At 38.9% G+C, this 22450-nt stretch overlaps 1 protein-coding gene across 1 annotated transcript in view; it reads left to right on the forward strand.

Moving 5' to 3' along the window:
• OSBPL10 (oxysterol binding protein like 10) overlaps positions 1 to 22450 on the forward strand; it is a 122394-nt gene that overhangs the window by 57765 nt on the left and 42179 nt on the right. The window contains exons 5-6 of the mRNA XM_087770775.1: positions 12845 to 13055; positions 21880 to 22034. Coding sequence (XP_087626901.1) covers positions 12845 to 13055; positions 21880 to 22034 — 366 coding nt within the window. The remainder of the gene's footprint in view (positions 1 to 12844; positions 13056 to 21879; positions 22035 to 22450) is intronic.

A 22450-nucleotide genomic window follows, 5' to 3' on the forward strand; every position in this document is an offset into this window, starting at 1 on the left:
ATCTTCATCTCTAATGCTTGGCTTTCAGGTTTTGAATGCTTTAGAAACTTTGTGTTACACAGATGCTTTTAAACAGCTGCTTACCTGCTTCTTGGTTGTAATTCTGATTTCTGACAGTATGCTTTTAAAATGTGGCTAATAACATGATGGCTAGCAACATTTCATCCAACAAGCTAAACTGAACTATATCTGCCTGAATTTGACACATACTTTTAAGTAGCTTTGTATTATAGGTGCTACATGTATACCTATAATTGATTAATTATTTTTAATTTTCATTATGGTTCATGTATCTGAATCTGGCTCAGGAAACATAGTCTTATGTTCTTGCACATACTGCTTAGCATGATATTCTGATGCTATCTACTGTGTTCTGGGATGACTGCTTGCAGTTTTTCTCACAGCGATCCCCAGTTATCCAATTGCAGTTTTATTGGTAGATCTAGGCTGGCAGACACAAACCACATGAATTTGTGGAAAAGTTGCTGTATAAATGCAATTCAGCCATATTGCAGTTATGTCATAAATTGGCTGCTCAAAATCGTGGCAGTGTATGTTGAATCACTTCAGTGCCGTGAAGTTAATGATGTCAGCTTAAACCAGTTGACAGTCAGCTTTGGGACGTGGGGAGAAGTCAAAGGGGTGAATTTGGAATGCTTTGTCGCGAGTCACAGAGGTACGCTTTATTCAAAGCTCAGGAATGGTAAGAATAGATAGTCTTGATAGTGACAGTTCCCTTGCTTTTCAGAAAACATGAGGTGAATGGACTGTAAGAGGGGCAAGTAATATCTACTTTGATTAAAACTCAAGGTCATTCGAGTGTATACTGCACTCCTGGGAGTTGTTAAAATGACAGAAATAAAATTTTATTTTACTCTTGGATGCTGCAAGCCAGGTGGCTAACTGGGAGGGGGGTGAAAGGAAGTATAAGCATTGTCGGGAAAGGGAAGAAGCACTGAAAGTCTCCATCAGAAATCTGGATAAGTACTATATGGGATATTGGACTACTCTGGCTGTATGTGTGTTTATATATTCCCAGATGGAATGGAATAATTTTTAAAAATTTTAATTTTTTAAAAAAAATTTAAAAGATTTTTCATGATGAGGGTGGTGAAGCACTGGAAAGGGTTGCTCAGAGAGATGGTAGATGCGCCATCCTTGGAAACATTCAAGGCCAGGCTGGATGGGGTTCTGAGCAACCTGATGTAGTTGAAGATGTCCCTGCCTATTGCAGGGAGATTGGACTAGATGACCTTTAAAGGTCCCTTCCATCCCAAAGCATTTCATGAGTCTATGATTCTATGGGGGGAAAAAAAAAAAAAGAAATGAAAAAAGTTAGAGTTACGTTTTCTAGCAACATGTGTTCTGAGAGAAACCTCCTCATCCTTGAAGCTATGTTGAAATGTGTAATTTATGTTTCAGTGCAACATGGCCTTTTATCTTCTGATTTCACTCAAAGTAAAAAAAACAGGTTTTAGCAATAGTACTCTATATCACAGTAAACTAATAGAATTTTCCTGTGATTGCTGATGTTGACTTAATGACTAGCAGCAACCTTATAGGTGCTCTTCTGAATTCTTAAAATTCACAGATGTGCCTTAATTGCTGATAATCAAAATATGCTTTCCAGCTCTGTGCTATAGGTATTATCTTCACCAAAGTGATGCTTCTGAAATGTGTAAGAAAAGCTGCTACTCAGAAGAGCTCATAGAATAACATCTGCTTATAGTCAACCTTTAATCACTAAAACTAATGACCTTCCTTGCAGATTTTGATATAATTTTTATAGTAAAATTGCATAACAATAATTCCCCGCAAGATGTTTTTTATAGGCTGTGTTCTCAATGCTGCATTCTGTGATTTAAAATACAACAGTGTGATTCCTGCTTGGCTGGATGGCAGCCAGTTGCTGTCCAAGATTTACTTGAACTTGCAAGCTCCTTCCTTTTGCTTCTCTAATTTTCAGTTCTGGATCACTGGAAGCAACTCAGGGCGGTGCAAACAAACTTGGCAGCCACTGTCTGCTTCTTCTCTTCTCTTCTCTTCTCTGTGGTTTTACCTCAAGATCCCAACACCCTACTCCCCTTGAGTTGTCTTTGATAGTAAATGGTAAGTCTCAGTAGGTGACTATTAGTAGGATATAGTTAATATAACAATTAGATTAGCAAATGCTCAAGAGAAGAGCTCACCTCTTTACCTCTAGGGGGAACCTAGCAGTTACTAGTTATGTTTTGGTACAAACCTTACACTGGTAGCAAATGTCATGCATTACCTACACGTGTGAAGTGTCCGTAGGGAGCTCTAACGCAACAGGCAAAAAAGAAAATCTGTCTCCTGCAATAGACCCTGATCCCCGGACATCTCCCTCCTGTGGCAAAATGACCAGTGCTAGATTGATACTCATCATTTTTCAGAAAATGTATAGCCCACTCGCTCTGATTTGTGGGGAAAAGTAGTGCTCATTGATGCAGTTTGTCTGAATCATGCTCTTTCACTTCCAGTATTTATTATGGCAGCGAGCTCTTACTGAAAAGCTTTATCTTCTCCCCTGAAGACTTGTGGAGTAGCTCCATGAAACACTGATAGCTGACGCTATCAGAAGAATTTTATTTTCCTCCAGTGTTTCAGTACTTCGGTTTGTTTGTAAATCTTCCTCTTCCACAGGTAAAAGAACCTGAAGTTTATGTTGGTTTGGAAGGGAGAATTGTTCTCCTCTTCAGATCTTAAGCAGCAAGATGGGATTCTCAGAATAACTAGCAAATTTTGGGAGGATGACAGGAAAAGCTTTTTTCTTCCCCTGCCCCCCAGCCATAAAATGTGAAGCCATTCAAGGGAAGCTGAATATTTCAGGGTATTGATTAAGATTAAAAGCATTCTCTAATTTAGAAAATCCAAGATTGTCTGTCTACTAAAACATTCTCTGGCAAGATTTGAACTTTTTGTCCTAGTCTATCTCTGTGGACACAAGGTCTTTTCTGTAATTTCTGCCCCCCCTGCCCCCCAGTTTCCTTTCTATCATTCACTAACTCATTTCTCAGATGAGGAGAAGGACAGATTGAATACAGAAAGTATGCATTTAACCTTAAGTCTGGAATTGTGGTCATAAAGAAGCGTGGTAAGGAGTCTGCCTGAGGTAGCAAAGAGAAGCATCTGGTTTGTTTTGGCCTGAAGTGGGTGAGCTGTTCTGCCGAGATTTCTGGAGGCATTTTCAGGGATCCTGTCAGAACTGCTAGATCCACTCTGCTAACTAGCATATGCGTTGCAAGGGCTGTGAACCTCTCTCTGGTGTCTCTCTATTTGTGCGATGTAAGAAGTGGAGTTCTGTAGAACCTCACAGTGGACAGTCAGGTTGTCCTTGGGAGTGTTTTGCATCCAAATAACGTGTCTGGATAAGGCCCCAGAGACCGTTGACAATTACAGATGTCATATGCTCTTCGGTATTTGAAGATAGATCTGTTAAGTTTATCCTGTCTTTTGTTTTTCTGAACAGGGAGATGCTTTGGTAAAACAGATGGTTAGGTCAGCTCCTTTTCTTGCTGAGCTTCTGCCTGTTTTAAAGCACTGAAGGAAAGGAAGAGCTTCCTCCCGTATACCTGAGTTGCAACAGACTGAGAATTTCTTGGGAAGGTAGATTACTTTTCCTCCTCTAGTACTGTAAGGAATGTTTAAGGCTTCCGGACCTGTCAGCAAAAAAACCTCCCTTCTGCTCTTTTTGTTCCCTCCCCCAAATCCAACAACCTTATGGGCTAAAGCAGTAGTATGCAGACTTACAGAACACAAAGTCTGATTATTGTAGCTGTGCAACTAACAGCAAGGGAGCTTGGAGGTGTGACTAATAAGCTACTGGATAGCAGACCAATGAGTAAGAAGTCTGTAGTCCATCAAATGAAAATTGAATGTTGACTTCATAAAATAGAATGATGTTATGTTGTAAGGATATGCAGCAAGTGTCCAAGTTACAGAATTTAAAGATATAAAATAGGAATGGAATGTGTAACGAGTGGCGCATAGGATCATGTCTAGTATACAAATAAATTAACTAGCCAATTTAAAAAGTGCATGACAGGAATTGGTAATTAACAGCTGCTCCCTGGAGTGTAAATCCTGTGCTGAGGTCCATGGAGAGCCCATAGTCCCTGGACGTGCTGATGGCGACCAGTGGAACAGCAGCGGCGTGAACGGAAGCAGCAGATTGGAAAGGGTATCTAAGAACAGGAAACAATTGAGCCAGACTGCCTCCTCCACACCTTGTTTTCTCCTGGTTGTCTTAGACTTGGCTTTTAGAATCAGTCCTAATGACATTTGCTCTCTGTTCTGTAAGGTTTTCCTCACAAGGAGCCACCCTGTGGAGCATGCAATGAGAAGGCTGAGCAAAAAAAGCCAAAACAAAACCTCAGAGGAAATAATGTTTTGTTAGCTGAGACAATGAAGACATGTAGCAACTGGCTTTTCAGTTGTTCCCTTAACAGAGATTATGTGGATTCCTGGTTAGGGAAAAGAGAACAAAATAGTGTGTGTTGGGGGGGAGGATCTTGTTTTCATTCTCTCCGAGGGAAGAAACAGAATTCTGAAAGCAGAGGCAAGGACTGAAAAGAAAAAAAAAAAGTGCCCTGGTGATTAGCTGCCATCCTGATTGTCAGAGGTATAGTTCTGTTTCTTCCGTCACTTTTTGTGTCTCTGTCTGCAAATTACATGCCAAGTGAAAATTAACTTGCTCCTTTGAAGCTTCATTGATAGGATGTATGTGTCTAAGCCTTAATAACTATTATATAACAAGTCATTCCAATTTTAATGTTCATTGTTTGCTTCTTTAAAATAATTGAGGTCAAGCTGGCTGCTAGCCTGAGGAGAGAATAATGGAGAATTACGTGCTTATTCTCTGTAATGGGAGGGAAGCAGTAATCAAGAAAGGACAATTGATTTGGATGTCATTATCTGGTTCCATCTTTCCAAGATGCTTTCAGAATATCTCACTTGGAGTTCTAAGATCCTTTCTTAAAATATTTTTTTCTCATTAGCATAGTAATGCTCACAGAGGCTACTGTGGGTCTTCATCCAGATTGAAGCTTTGCGGATAGAATTCCCTTCTGTTCACAGCTCAAGGAGGTTCTTTTTGGTCAAAAGCTCAGGTTTTATTGTAAGCAAAGTATACAGATGTGTTACTTGTGGAACTTAAGCATGTTTGTGGTCGTCTGGTCTTGTACATGTTTCTACACTAGGCACTTTTAAAGCTGAAATGCAAAATTCTCTTTATAAGAGATTTGTGTTATATGTTGCAGTACTTCTAGCAGCAACCTCTGTGTATAGCTCTTCACTTTAGTTATATATTAAGCTGTAATTTTGCCTTCCGAACTTGCATGCTATTGATGGAATCCCATTAAAAGATCTATGTGATGTGACTTTACTGAAGAAAGGAAAGAAGTCTATAAATCCTTATCAGAAAATTTCTTTTTGTCAAGTAGTAAGAGGCACATAGCAAGTGACCTTGAGTAGTCTGAGAATGCTTTTCAGAAGTCAAGCCAAGGCAAAAGTTCTCTTGCTCTGCAGTGGTTAGGTATAAATGCTTAACTCAAAACAAAAATGCATTAAATTAGAAAAAAAATCACTTTCATTGCAGTTGTAGAAGTTACCTTAATTTGTCAGACTTCTCAGTTGGAGAGGTATACCTTTTGAGCTGGTGATTAACAGTATTTACAATAGTCGTTTTGCCTGTGTGTTTATGCTCTTTCCTTTTTCAGAATAAATAGTTGTAAGTGGGAAAGTTTCATGGAAATACTAAGTGGGAATTGTGAACTTGAGCTGAATTGCTAGCTAGTGTGTCAAATTAATGACTGGTATGATTGCTTTAGTGACATTGGAGTTCCAGGTATCTATATCTTACATTTTGATATATACTTGGTACGTGTGTGTATATATATATATATATATATATTTATTATACTTTTACATATGTTGGTTGTCTGTTTTAACTTTTAATTTTTACAGTATGACAGTTTGTGTTGTTGTTGATGAAATAGATCAAGATGCAATAGGTCAAGATTGCAAGAGGAGTCCTTGCTCAAGGTCAGAATTGATGACTATATTAGGTTTACATGGCAACCCAATGTATTGGGTTTCCAATGACTTAGAAGGTTTTTATTTTTTGTGTGTGGACTTTCTTCTGTCATTCATCTGCTTTTGCTTTTAAGAAAAGCAGTGTTTTGTATTAAAGAAAAGAAAAAACCAAACCCCTGTGGTATATGCTTGTTTAACAATGAGAACCAAGGTCCTGACTCATATATCACTTACAACTTACTCTAGGGTGGTTTGAAAAGCTGGTCTCTCCTTGTGTCCTTTCCCAATGTCTTCTGAAATGTTTTTCTTTTGATACTATTGTCTAAAAGCAAGAAACTAATATTTCCAGAAAGTGTATGTGTGTGTGATAGAGAGAGAGATACTGTGTTTCCATATAACACTTTACTTATTTTTAAAAAAACCCAAACAAACCAACCAACCAAAAAAAACGCCCCCAAAAGTGAAGAAGCAAACTGACTGTTTCCCAGCCTTTGAAGGCAGTAAACTTCTCACAAGGGCAACTTGACTTACAGTTGGTAAGAAAGTGATCCGTGTTGCATTTCTGTTGCTATTTAAATGTCTAAAGCTTTTCCCACACAACTGTTTATTTTTATAGGTGCTCTGGTTTTCATATAAGTACTGTGGTGTTAATTTTCCCATGTTTTTAATAATTGTTTTCAACTTGCATGCAGTCAGTAATGGAAAGGATTTAAAAATAAAAATCACTGCATTAAATCTTTCAGAGGAATTGCCTAGAGGTAAGGAGGCAGACAATGTGCTGCTAGTGGTGATGTGCAGAGAATACTACAGTAAAGAAAAAGAGTTATTAACTGATGGAGTCGAATGTCTCCTCGATGAATGATTTCTCGCATGTCACAGAGGAGCTTGACAATACAGAAATTCTGTGGGTTCTCAATGCTAAAAGAGTATTTTCCTTTTTCTCTGGAATGTTTTGGATTTTTTCATACATGTAGGTAGGTGTATCTTAATACCTGCTATAAAAAGAATTCAGTATGTGTGAAGAGCACTACCAAAAAAGGAAAATGCCATACGTTAAAATTTAAATTGCTCATGTGTGTATCAGATTGTGGCTGGGGAGGTCTGAAGAATCTCCTTCAGGTTTTATATTCCACAAGAAGGGTAGGAAAATCTGAAGTATTTAAATAGTTATATAGAAAGACAGGATTGGTGACACTTATTTTCTTGGCCAGCTCCACAGGGCCATGTATGACAAAGGGAGAGTGTCTGCTTGCCTTTTGAGGTAATAGGGCTGATGTCATTCTTCCTTTGCTTCAGGGGGCTTGAAATCACTGTGTCTTGGGAGACGCCCCTGAGACAGCTGTGGATCAGGAGGTTTTATAGATGGCTTAAAGCTGGTGTTTGCTGTAAGTTGTTGCAATGTGCTGTGTTAGTTGGGTGAAATCCTGTAGGATCAGTAATTCTAGAAAGAAGGATATTCTGATTATCGCAATACCCGTCTGGGCTGGACAAACAGACTTAGGCCTGTTAGTCCTGGAGTCTGGATAACAAGAGCATTTCCACTGTAAATAGAATCATGTCAAAAGCAGTCATACGCTCTTCCATTTCGGTGTGGCTATTCAGTTTTCTTCCTTTGAAGTTTCTATTTATCTTTCTCTTAGGATGGGAGGAAAAATTTTTAACAGAGTTTATTGTGATACTTAATAATTGGGAATATCTCTCTTTCTAGTTTCAGAAACAAATGGAAGCCTTAAATAAAAAATGATATTCAGGTTTTGTAAGATGATTTCTCTGCATGGGAAAGATTAATATATCATCTAGTATTTTAACAAAATATTGAATTACTGCAATTTTTTCTTTTAGCACAGAAAATAGGACCTCAATTTTTCATTATTATTTCTTAAATTAATTTTAGCAGCTAATTTTAGCTTGTTTACTCTATGAAAGAATGTCCTTTCTTCTCATTATGTCTGAAATAAATTTCTTTGCAATCCTAGGGTATCTCATAGCTTTTTCTGCCTATCTTTCACCTACTGTGGGGGTGACCTTGAGAATAGAGTCATTTCTACTTACCCATTTGTTTGGGATCTTGTCATATAACTGTTCAGTCCCACACATCATGGCTGGCAGTGTGTTCACAACAGGGAGGTCCAGGAGGTGCAATTCCAGCTGCAAAGGAGTAGTTAGCAGTTGCTGTGGCTGGGGTAAGTAGGAAGAGCAATCACACAGGATTTTAAGATCAGCCAGGGAAAGGATGAAGCAGGCAGCGACAGAAGCTGTGAATTGGCTGTTTTGGAGGAAGCGGTAGAGAGCGAATGACCGACTGAGGAAAACATCAGAGATTATTCCTGTTGCGTTCAGTCTTCTGTGAGGGAGTCATTGGCTGGCAGGTTTCTTTGAGGATAGTGTTATGCAGAGGAATTGGATTGGATTTGCGTGGCAAGGTTTTGGCAGCAGGGGGGCTACAGGGGTGGCTTCTGTGAGAAGCTGCTAGAAGCTTCCCCTGTGTCCAATAGAGCCAATGCCAGCTGGATCCAAGACGGACACGCTGCTAGCCAAGGACAAGCCCATCAGTGATGGTGGTAGCACCTCTGGGGTAACATATTTAAGAATGGGGGGAAAAAAACCTGCGCAATTGCAGCTGGCGAGAGGAGTGAGAATATGTGAGAGGAACAGCCCTGCAGACACCAAGGTCAGTGAAGAAGGAGGGGGAGGAGGTGCTCCAGGCGCTGGAGCAGAGATTGCCCTGCAGCCCGTGATGAAGACCATGGTGAGGCAGGCTGTCCCCCTGCAGCCCATGGAGGTCTATGGTGGAGCAGATATCCACCTGCAGCCCATGGAGGACCCCACACCGGAGCAGGTGGATGCCCAAAGGAGGCTGTGACCCTGTGGGAAGCCTGCGCTGGAGCAGGCTCCTGGCAGGACCTGTGGACCCGTGGAGAGAGAGGAGCCCAGGCTGGAGCAGGTTTGCTGGCAGGACTTGTGACTCCGTGGGGGACCTGTGCTGGAGCAGCCTGTTCCTGAAGGACTGCACCCCGTGGAAGGGACGCACGCTGGAGCAGTTTGTGAAGAACTGTGGCCTGTGGGAAGGACACATGTTGGAGAATTTTGTGGAGGACTGTCTCCCGTGGGAGGGTCCCCATGCTGGAGCAGGGGAAGAGTGTGAGGAGTCCTCCCCCTGAGGAGGAAGGAGCAGCAGAGACAACGTGTGATGAACTGACTGCAACCCCCATTCCCCATCCCCCTATGCTGCTGTGAAGTTGAGCCTGAGAAGAAGAGAGGGGTGGGGGATTTTAAGATTTGGTTTTATTTTCTCATTACCCTACTTTGGTTTTGTTTGGTAATAAATTAATTTCCCCAAGTTGAGTCTGTTTTGCCCGTGATGGTAAGGGGTGAGTGATCTTTCCCTGTCCTTATCTCAACACGTGAGCTTTTTTTTATATTTTTCTCTCCCCTGTCCAGTTGAGGAGGGGAGTGTTAGAGCGGCTTGGTGAGCACCTGGCGTCCAGCCAAGGTTAACCCACCACAAGAATACAAACAATACCTGAGAATTTCTGCCGGGCTAAAAGGTCTGAATCTTCAAGGTTCAGGAAAAGCTGTTAATAGAGAACACATAATGTGGTTTGCTTGTTCTCCTGCTGCAGGCTGAAGATGGAGAAAGGAGCAAACCATGCATATGAGCTGGTCTCTTCCTTAGCCCAAGGCTTCCTCTTACTGAACGTTTTGCAGTTAGGTAAATATAGGCCTACTAATGTTGGACATGTGCACACATATAATTCCTTTTAATACATGTAGTCTTGATAGTTCTGTCAGTTTTTCTATTTTATATCTAACATAGAGTTGTGTTTCTGAAGTTTCTGTGCATTTCTGGGAATATGCTGTTTCTTTTCCATACTACAAGAAGTTATTTACAGGTGAAGAGGGTGTGCCAAAGCTGAAACAAGAGTGGAAAGAGAAGTGGGTTGAGACCTGGTGAGGAGACGGGGGCAAATAGTCTTTGCTGTTGTAAAAAGTAGAGAACTACTACTTTGAGCTGTCTGTATTTGCAAATGGGGAGGATGGAGAGCTGTAAGGTACTAAAATAACCTTGTGTAAGGGCAAAGTAATTCAAAATTAAGCAAGTTATTTCACTTTGGAAAAAACAAAGTTAAATTGTAACTTTGCAAAGATCAAAGCTTTTCATTCTGGTTTGGAAACCAGCTTAGAGTGCTGATAGATCAAGCACTCTGCCTCCCCTTCCCCTGAGACAGCAAAAAGCAGGCCCACAAGTAAGATAGAGGATAATGCTGTAGCTGCATGGCCTAGTGTCTGTCCTGTTAAGGCTTAATGTGTTTAATGAGTTTCGTCTAGCACGGTTTGGTGTTTTTGTATTAGCTCCTCTTTGATTTACTTTTTTTAGAACAACCACACTTCAACTCTCTTAAAATCTTTGTCAGTGACTTTTAAAAAAAAAAATTGGCAACCATGTAAAAGAAGTTCAGTTATTTCAATAATATATGTTATTTTCCTTCCCCTTTTGCCACAGAGTTGTTCTGTGACTCTCTAGAATAGAGGAGGTTCTTCTTTTTTGTTCTGTTCATTCAGCACCTTAAACAGAGTGGTTTTGATCGGTGCTCGAGCAGTAAACGTTCAGCAGGTTCTAACACTTTGAATCCTACACAGAAGTTGCCATTCCTGGTGTCTTCTGCTGCGTCAGGTCTGTAGAACAGCTGCTGGTATCACAACTATAATGTGAAGCTAGGTAGCATAGAAAGGATGAATCAAAAACGCTTCTTTAAAACTATCTTAGGTTAGCTAGAGAATAGTAAGACTCGGAGCAATACCTTGTTTTGGGTAAAAGGAGAATAAATTATTGATTTTATTTAAGTTTCTCCTAATCTAGGAAGAATATAGTTGATAAAAGCCTGTAAAGCTTTGGGCTAGGTGACGACTACAAACACTCAGTTAATTTTCCAAATGTTTCCTAAGCTCTCTGGCCAGTTTATCTTATTCTCCTGTCTTAGCCGCAGAAGAATATAGTTGTCCTTTATTACGTGGGAGGGGAAAATGGAAATGTTTGACATTTTTAAAGTTTTATTTATTTCCTATGAAAGCAAATCTTTGGAAATGTAAGCTGTTTCTCACAAAAAAAAAAAAAAGGTAGGAAAACTAGCCACTTAGAAATGAAAACAGAAGATTTCTGTTGCTGTGAAGCATGAGAATGTCAGGTTTTCAACTTCACACTCTTATTCGGGATGGGAAAAGGAGGGAAGCAGTTTTCCATACAATTATATTGTGCAGTCTTCCCAGGAGAAGATGATCTTTCTTCTCCTAGCCGTTCTTTCAGTTTGCCTCCCTGAGCTCTTTTCCCGAGGGAGGAAAATTTGCACGTGTGTGTCTGTGGTGCTCTTGTTTTTGTTTTAGCTTTGAAGCAACCCTCTGTCTGTGCTGTGGAGCTCAGTTACATGGTGTGTGACTTCTCAAAGCAGAGCACTACCTGGGGTTCTAGTAGTTCCCTAAAGCTGCGTATCGTGGTCTGTGTCACCTTCTGACTGATCTTGTTTTCTGTCAAAGGGAATTAAAGTTGACTGTGGCTTCTACTGAAGCTTTGGCCTCTGTTTTAAATGTTGACTATTAAAATGTCATTATTGTAACCTTCAGCAAGGCATTTAGCTAAATTTCCTTGTGAACATTGCAACAACGGCTTTTCACTTAATTCTACTCCAAGTTGTTTGCAAGGATGGGTGTTTGTGTCTTTGAGTTTAGTTTCCTTTCTTGCTTTTCAGTGCGTTTGATGTATACTTTTTTAATCAGTCTATTTACGACAGCGTAGGGACACTACAGGAAGCACACCATACTTTGAAAATATAATACTGATAATAAAAAAGCCATGAAGTTCATAATACGTTTTTACAGTATAGTAGCTTGGACAAATGGAGCTTGAATCTTTGTTGCTTACGAAGTCTTCAAGTATTTTTTCTGAAAGCTTTGGATACCTCAAGTATGAACCTATAAGTTTTTGCAATAAGTTTTTTGCAAGGTAAGTGTAAGAGAAGAGGCTTGTCATGTGCATGTATAATTTCCTACAGGCTGTAAAAATGGAGGGAGAAATTTTAAACATCTCCTTTTTCTTTTGGCTTTAGGAAGGATTTTGGAAGCTTGCCAATTTGTTTAAAGAACAGCCTGCTCAAATAATGTTGGTTTTGTCTGCTATATAAGCATGCATTTCATCTTCATCTGAATGGTCCAAATCTAGAAACAGATTTTCTCCCTGTCAGCTGGTGTTCATATCTGATAGTAAATAAGTACTCTAAGTGGCATCCTATGCTAATGTCTGTAAACTTACAAGTTACCTTACTTTGTAAAAACAATTCCTTACTGATGCTTGAGAAATGAAAAATGTCTGTTCTTAAACTGTGATTAGATATTCTATGTAGGAAAGAAGGAGGAGGGTCAGTGTAGCTTCCTTGGGTGTCTCAGATCACATATAAAGGAAAGAAAATCTAAGCCTAAATTAATAATGGAGAAGAAAGTAGAATTTTCATACTTTTCCTTATGAAGACTTTCAGAAAGTATGAGTCACACTATTAAACCTTCTATGAACCTACTATTTTAAGAGACTATTTTCTCTAACATAGTCTTGACATTTTTACAGGCCTTTGGTAGTCTCAAGCCCTTCGTTTTTGTAGGTGAGTATATGGTATGTTTGGATCAGAACATTAACATCCATTTGTGGTAGTTCTTCACATTTAGTCACTATATCAACCCATAAGAATTTAACAGCTATATAGTGATATTTCCTGTGACAGCAGATGTTTTTGGACCTTTACAGATCATGAGCCAAGTTGAGGGACAACAGAAGAATCTTGTACAAGCCATTGAAGCTCTCCCAAGTTCTGGGCCCCTTTCTGCCTTGGATCAGGACTTGCTGCTTTTAAAAGCTACCTCTGCTGCCACCCTGAGCTGCCTTGGAGAATGCCTGACTCTATTACAGCAAAGCATGCATCAAGTGGGACAGCATCATAACAGGACACTGTCATCAGGTGAGCACAAGCTCTCTTGGGTGTTATTTTATGTGCCTTGGGGTTTTTTATTATGATACTGAAGGAGGCAAAATTAACCGTTCCTCAGAGAGGCAAGTTGGGGTGAGCAGCTTGTAAGCTTCTACAGCCTCAAGTATCATATTTTTGTTCTTTGCCTAACAAAAGATGCAAAATCTATTGAAATCAGAAGAGAGGAGGAAAAGAGGTTGTCCTAAGACTTCTCAGGCAAATCAGGTTCTGAAGACAGCATGACAAACAAAAAGAGGCATGGAGAACAGGTAGATGACAGTACAGAACCTGCTTGGTTGTTTCGTTTTGCCCTTTTTTTTTTTTTTTTTTTTAAATTGAAATCACCATACCGATTTGTTTGATAAAAATACATGTAATATTACGCAATGCTACAGTGAAAATCATATTTCTAGTTTTCTACATGGAAGGATGCTGCTGGAGCAGATCTGTTCCAGTCTGTTTTTTTCTTTAAATCTGGAAAGAGTTCTCCATGCTGCTATTTAAAAAAAAAAAAAAAAATCTGTGGCAAATTTTTATAAGCCTAAAATGTCACACAGCGTGATTCTGCATTGAGTTCTGCAGGCATGAACCTCTCGGTCCCCATGTAGCTCAATTTTTTTCAGTTCACCCAGTTCTACATCTCTCTCCGTAAAGTCAGAGGTTGGACCTTTAGCTTTCTGAAAAGGTAGTCAGTGTTTTTCCATACACAAACTGCACTGCTTAGTCTAAGAGCAGGAGCAGGACTTAATATAAGAGAAGAAACAGCAGCAGAACTCTGGATATGGGACAACTTTTTATGTTTTCTTGAGGTGCTTCAACAACATCCCCCCCCAACCTGTCCTTACTTTGCAGCAGGTTTACTACAGGGCAGGATATGCCCTCAGGGCTGCTGAGACAGCTAGGTAGGAAGCCCTCTGAAGAATTCCCATTGTGGGGAGAATAGAAATGTGAGAGGGTCAGCTGAGAAGTAGGCAAATGAAGCAAAAAGGGTTCTTGGAAAAAAACAGTGTAAAAACTTTTGACACCTATACTATGGTATATTATGACTTTTCCGCATCCAGATTCTGATATATTTCAGAAAGGAACATAAATAAACAAAACATTTTCTTATTTTCTGTACTCTGGTTTTCTTGTAGAAAATGCAAAAAAAACCTTTGCACATATCTAAATAGTAATGATAAAGTGCATTTAATTGAATTCTTTGATATAATTTCATTTCAAAAGAGAATGGTTTGGAACAAAGATGAAAAGCATCCTTCAAAGAAAAGTCACTTTCTACTTTCAAAGTCCCCGAAGGTTGTTTTTCATGTCCATGTGATCTAAGTGAACTGTCAGAGATAGATGACTTGAGTTGTACATGTCCTTGAATCTGTGTCCAAATAATCTTCTGTTAAATCAGTGTCTGTATTTTGACTTGATAATAATTTTTGAGGATCTGTGTACAAGAACAGAGAAAAACAAGCATATCATTAGTAGTTGCTGAAAGGAAATCCCCTGTTTTTTGGAAAAAAGTGGAAAGCCACGACTATAAAGTACATAATAAAATTTAATAAGTGTTTTTGTTTGTTCCTCCTAAGACGTTAAACTTGTACAAGAATCCTTTCAAGAATCAAAATTCTGTAGCACTGGCTCACCCCAGCATCTTTGGTGTAACTGTGAGAACCTGAATTCAAACAGTTAATTCTTCAGTGTGTCTGTGTGCTTATTATTTGGTATGTAATTTAAATTAAAAAAAAGGAACTAAAAGCTGCTGAAATATTTAGTCTCTTCTCCCTGACCGAAAGAGTCTGTGAAACGATTTATTTTTTTTTTCTCCTTTTCCCCCAGCCTTGTTATTCAACATAGTTACTTGAAAGAACCTGGCCTACAAGTCTTGATTACTGATTTTCCTACACACTTAATCTTGTCCGGGCGTACTTTGATAGACTTAACATTTCTGATGAGTTGGTAGAGTTTCAGAGTCATCAAAGCTGCATAAACTCATGCTTAATCAGACTAGTGCCTTTAAGTAATCCTCTAGCAAACTCTGGTTCTGAGAGATGATATATTTCATTTTGATTCTGTGTCCTCCAGGTGAATTTTTTTAATTTCATACCCAGAAGGTGCAACCAAAAGATGGCCTTTACTGTTACCTGTTGATACTGTCAGGTGAAAATGACTCTTATTAGTTTAAAAGCCATATGTTCCTCTGATAGGAAGTCATGAATGCCTTTCCCACGAGATGTGATGGCCCTGTGCAACTTATTGCCAAATGTTTTCATTCCAGTGTTCTCATTACCTGCTGCATAGTGTCCAAGATGCTAGTGGGCATTGTGGGGCAGGATCCACAGAATTTTGTAGAGAGAGACAAGATAGGAATTCCATAAATTGTTTTCTTGCTTCTAGCCTACAGTTCATGAAAGCAGTCCAGTCCAGCAAAGCAGCACAGTCCTGCTCATGTGGAGTGTGAGAAATAATCAATGGCTTGGCTTTGGTGATTTGAACTTACCCTTGAGTTCACCTTCCTTCACCATCAAAAGCTCTCACTATTATGCCATAAAGAGAGAGAACTGCCTGAAAAGTAGATATATATCTACTTTCTCTGCTTTCGCTGTACCTTTGCTCTGCTTGTGTCCTTGAAGTCTTTATGGCCGATTACGCAAGGATTGCTGACTTCTCTGTGCACCATAAGCCTTGCAATCTTACTGCTTCCAAAGCAAGGACTTAAAGTAGCTGAGAGTTTCTGACTTAGTAATTACGGAATGCACTCATGAAGATTATAATTAAATAGCATCTATTTTAAAGAGATTCCCAGACTTTTATTGTTTTAAACAGAAAAAAATGTCTCCTTTTGATGTAAAATATTTTTATTGCTTTGTTTTCCAGTAATGTGAGTAGAAAGAAAGCAGCTGGGCATTCAGTTTAGTGGAAACTTATCCAGAATCTAAGATTGTGTAGGTCTTGACTTTAAATATTTTTATGGCATCCTTTGTCATTGAATAGTTTGAGGATGACGTGATTTTTCCTCTTCATTTTCATGTTTCTCACAAGCTGTCAGTCTTAGACCTCAAGTCTACAAGCAGACATGAAGATTAAACTGAAGTCTTCAATCTTGTCTTGAAGGGTAGTCAATACATGTTTTATTTCCACTCTAAAGCTTCAAGGAAGGGTTTTTGTGATTGTCTTTTTTGTTAGTGCTCGACTTTGGAAGTGCATCAACAAGAACAGTCAAGGAAGCAAAATCCTGTCTGTGTTTGTACTTTCGAGTCAAAATAATGTCAAATAATGTCGAATTCATTTCTAGCTGTCGTTATTAAAGGTATGTGCATTGATGACTGGCTAAATGCTTTGTAACTTTTTTCTTTTATTGAAAAATATGCTGGAAGTGTTGGTTACATATAGTGTGAGTTGAGGATGAGGGATTGCATCTATACAAGCTTCTTTGGGTTTGGGAATTTTGTTCTTTTTGTAGGAGGGAGAAAAATGTCAAGGATTTTCTTATTGGCTAAGAATGTCACCACTTAGGTACATGTAAAGTATTTGCTAGTCAGCATTTAGTGCCTTGTGACAAGCTTGAGTTCATTTAGCATGCAAACAGGAAACAGATGCCTTTAAAATAAAAATGTGGAGAAGAAACTTTTGTCTTCACTTCAAACATTACAACTTTTAGTGTTATTTTTTCTGCCTGTGTAGCCTTTGGCAGAAGAGTATCTCTAGAGCCTATTGACTGCTATGGTTAACATCATTCCCTCCCAAACTGTGAACAGAGCAAACTTCAGTGTTTGTTTTAAAGTAGCTTTACCAGCTTATGTTGCGTTTTAAGTCTGCTTTTTTATTTTAGTGTTTTGGCAGACAGAATCCTGTCTTGCAGTAGCAGCCTGCACAGATAAATCCATTCTTTTAGTCTGTGTTTCACATTAGCCATTCATTTACTGAATAAAGCATCTCCCTGATAGGAGTTCCCTCCTGTATTTTTCTGTTTCTCACTTGCCCACTTTTCGAAAGTGTAAAATAGAATGTTTCTTTTTTCTGAGGATTTTTTAAAAACAAACTCCAAACCCTTCCTCACTATGGATTTTCTGAAGTTCATTTGAATGTGCAAATGCTGCTTATTTTGCCTCCCATGGCAGCAAATGGATTGAAGATGATTCTGGAGTGGGGGGTGTGTGTACTCGAACTTTATTTTAGCAGGTTCTCTGTTTCCTCCTTTTTGGAGAGAATAAATGGGACAGGAAAGACAAAATCTAGATGCTTTCAATTTGGTGACAAATGACAACTAGGGATTCTCCTGCAGCTGAGATGGCAGGAGGAGAGAAAAATGAGCAGAGTCGTCCTCTTTCTTGCTTAACCCCTCCCCACCCCTCCGACCCCCAAATGCTTGTGGGATGGGGAAGGGTGAGGAAAGATGACAGGGGAGAATGTATTCTTTGTTACTGGTGTAATTTACTAAATTTGGCATGGTCAGTCAGGTCTCCCTTAAATGCATCATCGCTAGACTTGTTTCTGTTGAGAATAACCAAAGCAATTTGCTGTTCTATCTAAATGCTAATACATTACTCCTCATATGTTCTTCTTTCTTTGGAAGATAACGTTATTTTCTAGTCCCCACACAGCATTAGCAAATACGTTGTCTTTCTAATCTGAAAAGCTGACGTGCAGCTGCCACTTGTTGTTGCTGTTTCAGCCTGCTGTAGGATTCAGTGGAGAGACAAAACTGTCGCATCCACCCCTGGCAGGGGAAGGAGTCCAGATCTAATCTTGGTCTCTCCTTGAGGCCTGCCGTTGCATTGTTAAGGGGGTATTTGTTGAAGTATAGTTACAGTATGTTGTGAGAGTTCTGTCAATAGATGTTAGCTTACAATTGTGCCGGGAAAAAACATAAGGTTTTTTTTTAGTCTATAAACCAAGACCAAAGGCCTTAAAAATAGAAAGGTTTTCATTATAGAATTGAGGTAGGTGTTAAGCATATTTCATGCATCCATCATCATGCAAAAATGTAGTTTGAAGGTACATCAGGTATCCAGAGAGTCAGAACCAACTAAAGAAAATTATCAGCATTGCTTAACTGAAAAATCTCCTGTAAACTGCCTCTTTGGGGAGAGTTTCCCTCCCTCCTGCTGTGTGTACCTATGAAAGGGAAACACGTTTCTCCTGAGGGCATTTGTGTGGGTTACAGCCTATTGTGCCATCTGAAATAGATGGGGTTTTGTGAACTATAGCATTGCTATAGGGAAAGGAGAGTAGGCTGTGTCTGGATGCTGTACTTCCCTTATGTAGAAGTGTTCTTGTGTGCCTTGGTGGGTTTGTCTGCTGCATGTTCATCACAGTGGAAATTGGTGTGGAGGATAAGCAGGAAAGAAGCTCATTTTGGGGTATTTTCTATAAGAACTCTCATTTTGTCTGTACATATGCACTGAACTTTCAGAGGAATCAGGCTAGGGTTTTCAATACTGGAACCACAGAACCAACACCGTGCAGGTAGAAGAGATCTGGCTGATTTTACTAGTAGTGTATTTGGTACATCCTTTCTAATTTTTGCATAGTTTACTGCAGAAACAGATGTTTTATTTTAATTAGTATAGTGCTTTGCATAGTCTTAAAGGAAATAGTAAAGTAGCTGTGTAGCTGTGAATGCTTTTATATAATTTGTGACTGCCTTTCTGGAGAATTTCTTTAGAATTATGAAATGTATCAAAATAAGACTTCAATTTACCTTTCTGTCAGCTGTCTTTGGCTATGACTGAGAACAGAGCAAAAATCTGGCTTAAAAACAAAACAGTGACAGCAATTTCTTCTTATTCTTATCCAACTCTGAAGATAAACTTTCTTTCTCCTAATATATTTAGTTTTTATGTCCTTTTTTTTTCTTCTTGAAGTCTTTAAAAGAACAGGAATTGAACTAGTGATAGAAAATTTTGAGCGTCATAAAGTGGCAAAGATGGCAACTCCTGAAAAGTAGGCTGCTATATTAGATATATGGCAACTCCCTTGGGATGATATGAGAATGCTGACGTCTGAGTAAGATTTGTAGATTAAAGATCATCAAAGGTTCCCTGATGGCACTTTGAAACTAGGCATGGAATTTTTTCAACTTGTTCAGAGAGCTGACTTTTTATTTATTTAGGTGTCTGTGGCATATGACTAATATCTTTTACTGCATATGTTTCTTTTGTTAAGTAGTCAAGTTCCAGGCAGACAGAATTTAACAGAACGATTTTTCTCATATGCAGAGGTGTTGAGGAAACAGATGTGCTTTATCCTTTGGACCTTAACTCTTGGCATCCTATTGGTGTTGGCTGGGTCATAATGCGTTGTTAAGATCTATTTAAAAATTGATTAGGCTGACAAGATTTGCTGCTTTGTGAGGGTAGCATTGCCCTTGGGACAGGTGGAAAAACATGCTCGCGTAGTTCTAAGTTTCTGTAAGAGAGTCTCTAAAATGTGTGGAGGAAGATGAAGTAAATAGTCTTTTTACAGTGAGTTTGTACTAAAGAGGAAAACTAGTATAGTGTTTTTAAAAATATGTAAGTGATGGTGAAGTAAATGTTCACACTTAAAAACTTCCCCTGAAGCAAGGTATTTATTCAAGTGGGAGCTTTTTCTTGTGCTTATTTACAGAAATTAGATTTAAAAAAAAACATAATTAAAAAAAAGTTGTTTACAGTGAAGGCTGAATAGATTGTGTGTGCAGAGAGAAAATGGATAGCCCAAGGAAATGATCAGATGACTTATTTTCAAAGATTGGCATAAAGGGAAATCAGTTCAATTTTTTTTTTTTTTAGTCTCTCTGTAACAGGAAAATAGCATCAATAATCCAATATTCAGCTGTTTGACAGGGAGAAACAGAAAAATAGATGGAGATTTGTTACTGCAAAGTAATGAAGAGCGAGAAGTATAGGCATGCTCCATAAGACTCTTTGTGGCTATTCAAAAGTGAAACAAGTTTATTTTAACTTTTTGATTTTTTTTTTCCTCTTTAGAATCTGTACTAATTAACATCAAAAAGAGTAAACATTTTTTAACTGTTTACAGACGTGTGAATTCCCTCCAAGGAACCAACATTTTAATCTGAAATGTTCCAATTTAGTTTTATTGTTCATGCTGATGGTATGCTTGCTTCCTTCCTTCCATGCAGTGAGACTCCATTTTGAATCTGCCAAAACAATCTTCAGGTTATCCTCTGAATCAGACCTTGTTTTGAGGGATCTGGGGTTATCTTTGGTTCCTGGCAGCAAATTGCTCAAGACCTGAGGAGCAAGCAGAGGCATTATGACTACAGTCACTGTGCTCTTCATTCCTTGCCCTGTTACACCAACACCCTGTTTTAACTCCATCTTTGGAATGGGGGCAGATGTTAGCCTCCTGATGCGTAGGACCAATGTGTAGAGCCAGTCCAAGAAAATGACCTTTTGTCTGGTACTTGCATTTTCTCTCACATGGTTCAAGTAACTTGACTATGACTTGTAACATCTACTGGTGTAGTTCTCAAAGTCACTGAAACCCAAAAAGCTTTGCAGTATGTGACCTGACAGCAGAGCCACAGAGATGCTCTTACTTTGGCAATGAGAAATTTGAGTCATTGTGTGAAATATACATTAAGGAAAAAAAAAAAAAAAGCTGGATTTTTTTTTTTTCTTCACTGTTGGTTACTCAGATCTTTGAAAATAATTTTATACTTAACTGTTTGCTTATGCTTTCTTCGGCAAAAGATGGTGCCACAAAATCACGCTAAGCAAGTGGACCTGAAGTTTTGTCATGTTGTCGTAACTTAGTGCCATTTTAGATAAGAGGAATGTTCGGTAATTATTTTATCTTTAGAATTTGGTAAGAGGTCAGCTATAGGATTTGTGGCCCATTTTTTAATAGTATAAGTGTTAATACAACATTACCTCATCCGATCAAACCATTTACTTTAATTAAGAGGCAGCCTCTAGTAACCCCTGCTGATAGGGAGAGGAAAAATTGCATGTTCTTTAATGTACTTTGTGTGGATTTGTGTAATCTTAAAAAGTTGTCGGTGATGAGAGATAGAGATCCTCCCTGTGGCACTAATTGTATTTTCATATACAAATGATGTTAATGACTGAAGAGCTGCGATTTACTTATCCATATCTCTGCATTTTATAGCAGCGTGTAATTAATAGCTGAAATTTAAGCCTTATGCTGAGGGCTACTGATTTGAATGTTGATACTATGTTTTAGAGCAGTAAGGGAGGAAAAACTGTGCAGTTGCCTTAGCTGATTGCTCTTTCTGTCTTGGCATCCTTAAATACTGGCCCATCCTGGAAATCAGGTGCCCCCAGAAATAAGGGTTGTTCTGATGTCTAGTTCCATTTGATTCATATTTAATGTGTATCTTTCTAACGAGACCTCTTCTAAACTGTGGTCTTGGGACCAGTAAAGCATTTTAACACTTAATCTAGAAAGAGGTTTTAATAGTACAGACAGAAATAAAATACAGCTGCTAAAGCTTAAAACTCTGATTTCAGGCAGGAGAGATGGAGGGTTTACTTGGATAACTTTGTAACTGTGAAGACAGTGGATAGAGAATAGTTGCTTAATTACCAAGGTGTGCCAGATTATATAATCTTTATGTACGATTCTATCTGGTGGTAGGAGTGACATTTAAAAAGCTTACTTCATTGACTTTTTAAAAAAAAATATTTATCACAGATAAATTGGTATAGAAGATGCTAGAGTATTTTTGTTACTAAAGTAAGACTGTGGATGGAAGCAGAGAAGAGATAGGAGTTCATTTATATTAGTAGAATGGTGAGATGAATGGAAGAAATCTGTAATCTTTCTCTTGTAAGTTGACACCCATTTTCTGCTTCAGAAGGTATCCTGGGATGGCCTGGGCCCAAGTCACACTCCACAGACCAACTGAAAAATGGTGCACTCAGCTCCTTATCGTCTGCTAGTGCCAACATTACATGGGCAATAGTACCATCTGCAGCCCAGGATGGACAGGCATTGCAACCGAATACAGAGGTAAGCATGCTAGGTCTCTGTCGGCCATTTCTATTGTCTCTGAGACTTGACAGTGGTTAGATGCAAACCATGTACAATGGTGGGTGCTTTTATTAATTACTTATTGTACTTTTTTCTTTATAGTATCCTCTTTGTTTCAAATTAGTTGTGAAAATGCTAGGTTTCATGCAAAAGTGCACTCTAAAAATAGAAAAATACGTTGACGATATTCCTGTGTGCTCTTGCTTCTCTGAGGTACTTTGGACAGTGGACTATGGCAAGCATACAGTCTCTTTTCTAGTCGTAAAAGCAGTTAACAGACTGTCAGTACACATTTCTATCTTCTGGTGGCAGAAAAAGCTGTTTGTTTTTTATGCTGGTTTGAGATAGACAGGAGACACTAGGACCACAACATTTGCTTGCTACTTCCATGTTGC

Source organism: Nipponia nippon, unplaced genomic scaffold (genome assembly GCF_047370975.1).
Source record: "Nipponia nippon isolate SJK-2023a ecotype South Korea unplaced genomic scaffold, ASM4737097v1 scaffold_1, whole genome shotgun sequence".
In the NCBI taxonomy this organism is placed as follows: domain Eukaryota; kingdom Metazoa; phylum Chordata; class Aves; order Pelecaniformes; family Threskiornithidae; genus Nipponia; species Nipponia nippon.